Below are 11288 nucleotides of genomic sequence, written 5' to 3'. Positions count from 1 at the left end.
GCAGGAGCAATTCAAGAGGTAGTTCTCTATATATGTGATAATGTTTTGACCCTTTTGTAGTTACCGTGGTTTCTCCTATCCCATAAATCAGAATCAAGGGGCTTAGTCAGGGTGAAAAGGAAATCTTGGATACCATGATTGTGAAAAATGAAAATGTTTCAGGTACAAGTTTCAGGAAGAAACGGGAAAGGAGAAAGCCCAATTTCACCAACAAATTTTTGTTGTTCCTTGTTGCAGGGCCAAGTCTCAGACGGAAAAATTACAAATTCTAGGGAGTCATGGTTCACCACTTTGTGGCATAGATTTGAAGGTGAGGTCATTACAACTCCGAACAGTTGTGTTCTATGCATTGGAGATTTGCATGCGGAACTTTTTTTGCAGGACGTTTTCAACTTTGATGAGTTCGTGGGACAATTCACGGACGACGAAAAGCAGCAACTGATGAAATTGCTTCCTCGAATAGACTCTGTTAACCCTCCTGATAGGTTCGAAGTGATTGAAGCTAAACTAAACTGAATCATTTGCAGAAAAATCCAGCCAACTTCTCTGAATTCTGATCTTTGTTGTTTTGTTTTTGCAGCCTTAGAAGCATGTTCGAGAGCTCTCAGTTCGAAGAGAACTTTTCCTTGTTTCAGCGACTTGTGGCAGACGGTGTCTTTGAGACGTGTTCGCCCTCAGGTGCCATATCAGAAGGCTGTAAGATGCTTAAGAAGCTTGCTTTATCTGATCTTACTAAATCCCATTTGGGTGCAAGCTATTACCAACTCAAGGTTCAGCTTCATTCTCTTTGAGATTATTACGTTAGCATTACAAGATTCCTCCGATCTGAACGATGGATGGCCCTCAAAACGTTTGTTGCAGGAACGCAAAAATGGGACAGTGGACTCTTCGACTACGACCGTGAGAATCCCAAACCAAAATCCACCAAGCAATCTCACAGCCGTTAAGAGACTTAGTGAGAGGCAAAACAAGAAAATATCAGGTAAGTCAGATGAAATTCTTGTGCTCGTTGTCTTTGCTGATGCTAAACTTTCATGTGATTAGTGATTAAGCTGTCTCTGTTTCAGAGACGAGGGCTGTGACGAGGATCCCCAAACGGGTGATGAAGACAAAAGCAGACCAAGAAACCAAAGAGAGGGAAGAGGACAGCTTGCCATGTTTCAGCCCCAGAAGCCTGGAAGTCAGGTTTGAGTCAGAAGAAAGCTGGGGGGCGTTTGGGTATGAAGGCAGTTGTGGTGGTTCAGAGCAAGACCTTCTTCTGGATGTGCCATTGAATGGGTCTTTTCCTCAAGCAGAGTTACTTCACCAGCCATAAGTGAGGAAAAAGCTTCAAGCTTTCTGTGTTCCCCCATAACAAAGAGAAATAACTCTTTAGGGTATTTTTCAGTGGGTGAAGTGAAGCCATATGAGATCGCTGCATTACGAAAAAACACTTGAAAGGGAAGGGATTTTTTGTGCGAGTTTTGAGGCTCTTTTAGGAGGTATGGAGTCTATAAATATATCATATAAATGTCTTTTTTTTTCCTGTGTTCCTCTTTTCTGTGAGCTTTATGAACTCGAAGAACAGAGGTTCTGTTTCTTTTTTCTGGATATGGGAACGAAAAGAAACCGCAAAGGGAAAGGTATAATATATAGATTCCAAATACAAAAGTGAAGTATTTGTAGGCCACAAACGACAAATATATTATTGTTTATTATTATTTCCTCAGAGCATTTTTTTTCCCTTTCAAGAACCAACCACAAGAAACATTCTGCTTAACAGGAGTCGGAAGAGAAGTCAAGTGATATTTGTCCATTTGGGTGGGAAGATGTACAAGCAGCAAATAGCATTTGAACATACAGATACTACTAAAAAGAAGGAAAAAAAACCCTGAGAGGAGAGCAAGAATAATACCCTTAGAGTAGCCGGGAAGAGGGCGGCCATTTCGACTCTGATTTTGATCGATCCGACTCAACAGAAGATGTGGAGAGAAGTTTCAGATCGTTTCGGGAGGCGAAGAAAAGGTGAATTTTAGTATGTATCCAATTATGATTCCAACGAGCCCCACAATAGCTGCCAACTTTAGGGTGAAGCCTGCATCACTCTTCTGGCTTTTCCTTCTTCTCAGCGTCTCCTGTAAAAAAAATGTTGTTTGATTAATATATATATATGTGTATATATATATCTTAGGATGCTAATCTCAATTTTTGGATGTTTTATTGCGTGTGAGTGATTCTTCACGCCTAAACCTACGACCAAGTTACAATGGTGACTAACTACTTAACCAGTCTTCCTTTTATCAACTAATAGCCAGCCATTAGCTAGGGTGGTTCCAAAGCGTTCGTTAAGTTTACAATGAAGTAAGTTTTTCAGACAGGAAAGATATATACTAACAAAGTGGCTTCTCCATTACCTCAAATACCATGGTTGGTTATCAAGAAAAAAGAAGATCGAGGATGGGTTTATTGAGACATACCAGTTCTTGTTGCAGCTGTTGCATTAGTTTAACAGCCGCATCTCTTTCCTCCTTCAGGCGATGTATGGTCTGACCACACGTATATTGATGAAAGAAAAGTGAGAAAGCGGAGGAAAAACACGTGCGGAAATATCTAAGGCTTTGGAGGAAATCAGAAGCCTCGTATGAAATTTTATGAGATGCAGTAGTCACCTTATGAAGAAAAATATATAAAGACTAAAGAAAAAAGCATTGAAATGAGGTTTTGGTTATACACTGACTCACACACTGTATACCCTGGAGTGTTTGTCTTTATCATAGCCAACAACATTGGCTCATAGCAGTCCACGGACTGAAAGAAAGACATGCATATTTCATCTGGAAGGATGATTGTTACTCACAGAAATGGTTTCAGAGCCATGTCCATCACCCTTTGTTGTTGTGTTCTCACAGGATTCATGCGGTGAAGAAGGAGAGACATACGAGACTTTAAGCTTGCACTCTTCTAATGTTTTTCCACCGTCCTTGGTGAACTAGAAAATAGTCATAAAAAGTCTGCAATCAGGGTTCCATCAAGAATGGCAACAAAACGATTGCAGGATGAAAAATTCCTTTTTTTACCGTGTCTTGAGGAAGCTCGTCCACATCGGTATGTGGAGGTACTATGGTACTTTGCAGTAGAAATTTGTCTTTGCAGTGCATATCAGGAGAATGTTCCCGTTGCGCTTGTAGAGTCACTGCAACCAAGGAGATCTTGTTTCTTTTCATCACCAATAGTAGAAAATAAATAAAAAAATGGTGACAATGTTGCTGAATAAACATTGCACCTCTAATGATGCAGGAGTCCCATGGCTGTACCACACCTGTGTTGGGTCTTACGAAATACTTCTTTGGAGAAGTTGTTTTAACCTGATCCAGAGAGAAAGTTCACACAGGCATGGAGCAAAGCATGAGGAAGAACAAAGCCAATACCTTGTAGCGGACAAGGGGGAAAAAAAGAACTGTTCTAGTGATGCAGGAATTACCTTAAAAGCAACATAGTGTTCTGTTTTATTAGCAATTTTCAGATCACAGTAGCTTTGCTTCTCCAGTTCAACTGACATAATACGATGAATCTTGTGATCATCAGTGCATGCCTCAAATAGGTTCAACAGCAAAAAGCAGCCCAAAAAAAACACATCAAAGACTATGTTTTTCTTCATTGGCAAAAGTATTCTGGCCATAGGTTAAGGATATCTCCTCCAACATAGGGTTGCATGATGAAATTTCTTAATTAAGGCAAGACCTTAAGATCAAGACAGTTGAAGAAAACATAAAAAATTAGATGTAACGAAAGAAAAGCAAACCAAACTTCAACTCATTCTTGATAGAATCTGTATATAAATATCAATTCTAAGAAGAAAAAAAAGGCAAAGTAAATAATAGAAACCACATAGATGATCATGCATGCACAGTTACAAGGGTACTCTTACACACATATACGACGCGAGAGTGGTGTGCTTATATACTTACAAATGAATTTGAGTTCATCGGGTTGAACGGAGATGAGCTGATTAACGCCACCGGCAGTCATGGCTCAGCCACCACGAAGACCGACCAATCAATCTCCTGAACTCGAAGGCAAAAAAACACAGACCACCGCCGGATCAGAGATTCTCTACAAAATCGAAAGCCTAGCTCAACAATTTCTCCAACCACCGGAAAAAAATCCAAAAAATCCAGGAAAAAAAACAAAAAAAATCAAACAGGAAAAAAGAGGGGGGGAGAAAAAAACGGAGGGTCAAACCTGGGAGAACAAATCAAAGGTAGAAGGCGAAGAAGCTGGTGGGAGAGTTTCTTGTAGGTAGGCCCGGAAATCGCTCTCCCACCAAGAACGGTCAGCCGATATCTGTCGTTCGGATGGTGGCGGAGAACAGAAGGAGCTTTTCCTTCTAGAGAGAGAGAGAAACCTTCGAGGAGATGCGGCCACGTGAAGTATCAGCGAAGTTCCGTGCGATTTCCTCCGTCATCGTCGCCGGGAAGTGCGGCGGAAGAGAGAGAGAGAGAGAGTGACACGTGGGATGAACGGTTGGAGGGTTTGGAAGGGAAGGAGCGGTTTAAAAGGAAGGAGAGGGAAAAAAGGGGAACGTAGATGACGTGGCTGTTACTATATAAAGGTATTGTATAACATATACTTCAGGTGGTAGGCCATTTTCTTGTCCCCGGGATTTCTCCATTATATTAATTTTTATATGCATAATTATTTAATCCCGGCTTACCACCACAACTGAATTGTTACAGCATTAGTTATTAATATCACATGAGATGAAATGAAACATATTACTCGAACAATTATAAGAGGTCCATCGATGCATAATCACACTCATGTTTCAATCCATTAGGTAAACACGGCCAAGCAAGACTTCCAGTCCAGAGAGAGGTTTCAATATGTTGGTTGGTACGGAAAGAATGGGAGGGGAAAAAAGCATCTAAAGAAACACAACAGCAACCCGCAAGGACAGAAACAGACGAGAAGCAAAGTAATGGTCTGGGATTCTAGAAGAACATTAATCTGTAAAGAAAGATCATTACAGTAGAGTCAGGATTCCAGGTCTCTAACAAAAAAACATGCAAAACATACTCTTACCCCGGATGGGAAGGAATATTCACTCGCACTTCACCGATCTTTTGAAAGTTGTAGTTGGACCAAAAATTCGGTGAACTTTCAGATTATTAAAAAAAGAAGATAAAAGAGCCCAAAGAAACAAAACAAAGGTACCAAAAAAGAAACCACGATGAGAGAAATGTCCTGAGACAGAGCACGCAAATGACAACGAAGGAAACAGAATCGAATTATGTGTGTTTGATCTCAAGATGAGGTCCTAACTGAAAAAAGACGGGAGATGACTAATCTTGATACGCTTTCTCAAATTACGGATTCTATGAAAATTACATGAGAAGAATGTCCAAGAACAAAACAAAAGAAAACAAGCAAATTCTTACAGAAGGCAGGATTACCGGATGTGGAGCACACCACAGTGGCAGCTGCTCACTTGAAAGTGGAGAGCCGAGGAAGCTTGTCCCTCAGATAGTAAAGCCTTGCTCTCCTCACTTTCCTGTGACTCACAACTTTTAACTCCTTGATGTTTGGCGAGTATCTGTCATATATCAAAACGGTAACAATATGAATCAATCAAACTATGGTAGGCTCATTCAATAAGTGTGGATTATCATGTCTGTGGGATGAAAAGCAAGCCGATAACGATGACTTTTTCCACCACAGAAATTTCAAATTCGGCCGGGCAGAACAGGGCAGGGAAAGGGATAGTCACGGCTTACCTTATGGTTGAACCTAAGGTGATCTATTAACGGCTCATTTACTTTTGTGCACTAAACAAAGAGTACTAATCAGAACTGCGTTCATTGAAGAACCATGAGTTAAAGCACCCTTTAGCTCTTATTATGCCCTCTCTTGGTAATTTACATAGAGGATCTATCACTACGATGCTCTTCGTTTACATGTGTTTTGTGAACCGACCCCAGATTAAATGCAGTAGCAATCACTTTTCTCCCCCAAAGAAAAGTTGCAAATATATGAGAACAATTGCATGAGCCCAGAGTGAAAGAAGGGGATTTACTAAAATGGTTATTGTGAGGGAAAATAAACTCACATGGGAAACACGATTTCAACACCAACGCCTGCAATCATCCTCCGGATACGAATGGTGGTGTGAATGCCAGCATTTTGCTTCGATATCACTATACCTTTGTAGATGGACAGCCTGCGTCTGTTCTCAGGAACTTCCTATAAGACAACCACCAAACCCAAATCTCGAACCTCAGTTTGCGGCATAAAAACAATGGCTCCAAGCTATACAGAGTGAAGGCTCACCAATTTAATTTCTACGATATCGCCTGTCCTGAGGTCTGGTACCGGTCTTTCCAACTCTGACGCCTCGATAGCTCTCTTGTTAAGTATCTACTCAAATAAAAACCAATCACAATTAAGTTCGTAAATTACTACAAGACATTACATGAGAGAGTGTAAGAAAACTCATCACTGGTATCTGCAGTATCAAGATTAACAGTGGCATCATCAAAGTTATCCTCTCCCACAAATGAGATTTCGCAAACTAATTAGTGCTGCCTAGATAGTGCTAACTCCATTGCCATCCTCGTGGAATGATAAAGGAAACTTTGACAATTTGGGGAATCCATGATATTTCTACAGATAATTTCCCACTAATTAGAACAACTTCATAACAACTTAGCGTAAATTCTAACACGGACAAAACATACTACACCACTTCACTCCAGTACTATGCAAACAAGCTTATGCAGGGAGGGAAAAGTCCAGAGTAATTCGTCAACTCACTCCCATTATATCTCCGAGCTTGACCCTTGGCTTCCTCGGAGGTTTCTCTTCCTCCGCCACCGCCTCAGCCGCTTCCCCTTCCACTTCAACGTTTCCTTCTACCTCACCTTCCGGAGTTTCCGACTCCGCAATAACATCCATAGATGCTTCAGCTTCACCTTCAGGATTCTCTTCTGCTCTCACGATAAACTCCCTTTTCGCCCTAGAATCAACTGAGAAGCCAAAATTCGAGCCAGAACCCCTAGAAACCGACATCCGATGATTCGTTGTAGGTCCCCGTGAAAGAAACGAAGAAAACCCAAGATTCCTAGACGATGGCATAGGGTTTCTCGGGATCACATGCAATGCCTGCCTCCAGAACAAAGGAATAGACAACAATTAACGGGGGAGCAACGTAATCATAAACGCATATCCAAAACAACAAATCATCAACAACTAGCGTATGAATATGACGCTGTGTACGTGAGAAGAGAATAACCTGAGGAAGAAGGTGAGAGCTCGTAGCCATGGTTGCGCTTACGGATACTCGGAGTCGGAGGTGAGGGGGGGGAAGGATTAAAGAGCCTTATCCGCGCGTGTGATCTTATCCGCGCGTGTGATTCACTTGATGGATCATTTACTTTTAACTTCATTTGGGCCTGAAATATTTAAGCCCGTAACATTACAGTTACTACCATTGTTTAGTTGGGCCTGTGGTTTCTTTGTGAAAAATATAACAAGATAACAATCCAGAATGAAAAATTAGGGTTTATTACTAGTAAAATCAGATTCATAGAAGAAGTTATGATGCTATTAAAATAAATAAATTGATGTAATAAAACACATTTAACTCTAATTAGTCGTCAATTTCAATAATTTAAGCAAAGAATGGAATCATGGAATTTTTAATTGTGAGGAATACAAATAGATGACAGAAAAGGATTTGGTTTTCTTCTACGCATCTCTGGGTTGGCGTTGCCACGTCAGCGTCCAACCGCGCCCATTTAAATACCAAACATCGTGGGCCTTTTTTCCTTCCTTAACCGCGTCATTTGGCAACAACAAGCACCGTTTACGTCCCTCTCTCTCATCTCTTTCTAGCCGACGACGATCGCTCCATTTCTTTCTCGATCTGTCGTCGGAATCTCCATTCGTATTTCGAATTCCGCCAAATTTCCTCCCGGAGATCGATCCAGCTACCTGAGGAGCCATGAATCCCGAATAGTAAGAAGCTTCTGTTGTTGGACGGTTTCTCCTTTGAGCTTCGCTTATGTGATTGTGATTTAGTTTCTATTAGATTTGCTTGGATCTTGTGATCGGTGGATTGGCAAAAATCTAATCGGTTTTTTCTCGTTATCTTTATGATTTTGAATGATCGGTGTCTCGATTTGATTTTTCTCATGTTGGTTTTGAATCGATTAGATCCAGAAAATTTGGGTTAAGATATATTTCCATGTTGACAACCGGATAATTTCGTAGTTCATTTCCAAATGGGATTTGTACGCCTAAAATTCATGGTTTTGCGTTGAAAATCTGGGACATATTTGATGCAATAGGCACTCTTTTTCTCATATGGTGATCACGGGGGCTGAGACACGAAAATCCGAGAGATCATCTGGACATGATCCCAAGAGGGAACTTCAGATGTCTTGGGGAATTTTGTTTTCTGCGTTTTGTATTTCCGGGTAACAGATTGGATAAGCAAAGTTGTGTCCTGTATAGGGTGGAGAACCATAACGGCTTATCACTGTCGATGAACCCTTTACCTTGTTTGATCTGCATGTTTCACGAAGCACGAAGATTCTTACGCATCTTTCCACCTTTTGGTTTTCCAGTGACTATTTGTTCAAGCTTTTGCTCATCGGCGATTCTGGTGTAGGAAAATCATGCTTGCTTCTGAGATTTGCTGTAAGTAGTTGCTTTTAGGCTCTTTTATGGGCCATCATCATCATCATCATCACTACACTGATATAAGGTTGCAATACAATTTATTGTATTATCCAACTCCTGTTATATTACAGCCTGATTTTATCACCAGATTCTCACCTTGTTTACCCAAGCCGGCTGCTTTGTGCACAGTTACTTCATCTTCCCTGTTAACTCGATCATTTTGTGTCCTGCAGGATGATTCCTACCTGGATAGCTACATCAGTACCATTGGTGTTGATTTTGTAAGATTTTACAACTTGCTGCTTTAGTTGCTCAGATTGCGAAAACACGAAGGCAAAATTATTAAATTATTAATCTCTCTGATCTGATGATGTGATGCAGAAAATCCGCACAGTTGAACAGGATGGGAAAACCATCAAACTCCAGATTGTGAGTGTTCTTGAGCAAGATCCAGATCCTAATCACTTCAAATTTGAATGAGCATATTATCACTCTCCTTTTGCTATTGCCGTGTGTGCAGTGGGACACAGCAGGCCAAGAACGTTTCAGGACGATCACTAGTAGCTACTACCGTGGAGCTCATGGGATCATTGTATGTTCGCACTCATTACTGTTGTCTTCCGAGTGCCACACATCCCTTCTGAGGCCCAACCCTTGTGTTGAGTTATGAATTGTTTTTAAGTATGTTATTGGCGATTTGGGCAGGTTGTTTATGATGTCACAGACCAAGAGAGCTTTAACAATGTCAAACAATGGCTAAATGAAATCGACCGCTATGCCAGTGAGAATGTCAATAAGCTACTGGTTGGGAACAAGTGTGATTTGACTTCACAGAAAGTTGTGTCGACTGAGACAGCAAAGGTATCATAAATACATCTATTGGGAACCTTGGAAAAGATTAGGATTAGAATCAGATTCTCACTTTGTGGATCAAAAGGGCTGAGGGGTTTACATGATTCATCTGGTCTGGAGTAACTGAATCTCATGGTTTACGCTGATACAAGATTTCACCCTTGACATTGGCCAGGCTTTTGCGGATGAACTGGGCATCCCATTCCTGGAGACAAGTGCGAAGAATGCTACGAATGTGGAAGAGGCTTTCATGGCAATGACTGCTGCCATCAAGACGAGGTACTGCCACTGCTCCCTTGGGTTATATCACACTGTTATTGTATTTACATACTTCCAACTTGTCAATGGGGCCTCACTGAGAAAGTACCTTAAAAAAGGTAGAACTGTGTAGGTGATTGCCCCAGTACACTATATTTAAAGCCTTAACTAAGTAATCATCCATTCTTTTCCGTAGAACCATGGTAATATTCACCTTTTGGTCGTCCTCTGAATAAGACATGTATAAGCCACAATACATATGCAAGTAGTGTATACATATAGTAACGTGCGGGGGGAGAGGTGTTTTTAATGCAGGATGGCGAGCCAACCAGCGGGGAACGCAAAGCCACCGACGGTGCAAATAAGGGGGCAGCCGGTAACCCAGCAGTCGGGTTGCTGCTCCTCTTGAAGGAAGGAACCATCAGTGTCTTATCTCCATATTCGTTTGCTTGTAAGACCTTCTGAATAGAAACCATTTTGGATTTGTCTGTACTTCGCTCCTTGTTCACCCGAAACTTCTCCAAATTCTTTCTAATTTCGAATAAGAAAATGTATGTTATTTCCGAAATTTAGGCCCTTAACGTTTATTATCATTTCATGTGTTTCCTCTCGTTTTCAAAAATTTTCCTTTCATACACTCTTCCTCCTCTTCATTAACAATTAAATCACATTAAAATACAATATATATATATATATAACCATTGTGTTCTTATTTGCAGTTCATTGGCGAATGAGGTTCTCACACACTGATTCCTTTTGGGCATCTTGAGGCCTTCTCTTAAAATTACATACTCTTAAGTTAAGTTTGTTAAGGTGAAGAAAGTGGTCAATCAATCTTCTAACAACTCATGTAATGTTCAGCAGATATATTTACAAAAAAAAAATTACCAACAAAATTTATAAAACAAATAATTCGATGTTGGCATTGAATTTTGAAGCATGTCATTAAATTCACGCTGCAAATTATTTTTAAATGAATAATTTCAGATATTTACAAGTGGGAAACGTACCATACAAATTTAAAGAATTAAACTTTTGGTTATGCAGAAATAATAATCAAATATCTTATGTGTATATGTAATGCGTATAAGGAGTCAAACCGTTTCATAAATTGCAAGCACAATGAATGAACGACCCACATATTAAACGTCATAACATTGCATTTTTTTTTATCAATGGGCCCTCCATGCAGACGATTGTGCGAGTGTACACATTGCATTTCTGCCGGAAATTTGGTTGGCCCTATTAATTATAAGAAAACATTAACCAGTCAGTTATTAGTTAAGGAGCCATCTAATATAAATGCCGAGAAAAAAATGTCATGATTTCACATTTCGTTGTCGGAAATCTTCATTACTGTTATTGAAAATCTCGTATTTCCTCATGGTTTTGTTTTTTGCTTTTTGGCCGTCGAATACCATGTTGGTTGTTTTTCTAAAAACGTAAATCATGTTGTTTTCAGATTTTTTTTTTTATAACGAGATGGTTTTTCGGATCTTCGCCCCGACTGCATCCACCCT

General features: G+C 40.3%; 4 protein-coding genes across 8 annotated transcripts in view; 2 read left to right on the top strand and 2 right to left on the bottom strand.

The window, feature by feature from the left end:
* Nucleotides 1-1855, top strand: part of LOC104806679 (GATA transcription factor 26-like) — a 4601-nt gene extending 2746 nt beyond the window's left edge. Inside the window, exons 4-10 of one of the 2 annotated variants that reach the window (XR_770644.1) lie at nt 1-18; nt 238-310; nt 382-485; nt 581-770; nt 862-982; nt 1068-1481; nt 1763-1855. Coding sequence is in view for 1 of the 2 variants with exons in the window: in XM_010531682.1 (XP_010529984.1) it covers nt 1-18; nt 238-310; nt 382-485; nt 581-770; nt 862-982; nt 1068-1315 (754 nt within the window). In the remaining variant the exon portion in view is untranslated. Of the gene's footprint in view, nt 19-237; nt 311-381; nt 486-580; nt 771-861; nt 983-1067; nt 1589-1762 lie in introns of those variants that run through there. The other variant, XM_010531682.1, reaches the window with a different exon arrangement.
* LOC104806680 (vesicle-associated protein 2-1-like) lies at nt 1675-5111 on the bottom strand. Of its 3 annotated transcripts, none has more exons than XM_010531686.2 (8): nt 4222-5111; nt 3948-4092; nt 3461-3571; nt 3263-3344; nt 3057-3172; nt 2837-2968; nt 2457-2525; nt 1675-2114 (listed from the first exon to the last, which is right to left on the bottom strand). In XM_010531686.2, the coding sequence occupies exons 2-8, from the start codon at nt 3963-3965 to the stop codon at nt 1977-1979; spliced, it is 666 nt and encodes a 221-aa protein (XP_010529988.1). In that variant the 5' UTR covers nt 3966-4092; nt 4222-5111; the 3' UTR covers nt 1675-1976. The 3 variants fall into 3 exon arrangements, with proteins under 3 accessions (XP_010529988.1, XP_010529985.1, XP_010529987.1); XM_010531683.2 differs by having other exon boundaries at nt 3461-3531; XM_010531685.2 differs by having other exon boundaries at nt 3461-3531; nt 3948-4043.
* Nucleotides 5112-5316: 205 nt separating this feature from the next.
* Nucleotides 5317-7365, bottom strand: LOC104806678 (50S ribosomal protein L19-2, chloroplastic-like). The gene is made up of 5 exons (XM_010531681.1): nt 7268-7365; nt 6790-7137; nt 6307-6393; nt 6086-6219; nt 5317-5572 (listed from the first exon to the last, which is right to left on the bottom strand). Exons 1-5 carry the CDS (start codon nt 7295-7297, stop codon nt 5464-5466), a joined length of 708 nt encoding a protein of 235 aa, XP_010529983.1. The 5' UTR covers nt 7298-7365; the 3' UTR covers nt 5317-5463.
* Nucleotides 7366-7801: 436 nt separating this feature from the next.
* On the top strand, nt 7802-10613 carry LOC104806677 (ras-related protein RABD2c). 2 transcript variants are annotated; one of them, XM_010531680.2, is made up of 9 exons: nt 7802-7992; nt 8604-8676; nt 8892-8939; nt 9040-9087; nt 9179-9250; nt 9364-9519; nt 9686-9789; nt 10084-10219; nt 10488-10613. In XM_010531680.2, the coding sequence occupies exons 1-8, from the start codon at nt 7979-7981 to the stop codon at nt 10175-10177; spliced, it is 609 nt and encodes a 202-aa protein (XP_010529982.1). In that variant the 5' UTR covers nt 7802-7978; the 3' UTR covers nt 10178-10219; nt 10488-10613. The 2 variants fall into 2 exon arrangements, with proteins under 2 accessions (XP_010529982.1, XP_010529981.1); XM_010531679.1 differs by lacking the exon at nt 10488-10613 and having other exon boundaries at nt 10084-10361.
* The last annotated feature ends 675 nt before the right edge of the window (nt 10614-11288 follow it).

Source organism: Tarenaya hassleriana, unplaced genomic scaffold, assembly GCF_000463585.1.
Source record: "Tarenaya hassleriana unplaced genomic scaffold, ASM46358v1 Cleome12, whole genome shotgun sequence".
In the NCBI taxonomy this organism is placed as follows: domain Eukaryota; kingdom Viridiplantae; phylum Streptophyta; class Magnoliopsida; order Brassicales; family Cleomaceae; genus Tarenaya; species Tarenaya hassleriana.
Note: the sequence above shows the minus strand (reverse complement) of the source record. Positions and strands in the feature narration are given on the sequence as shown.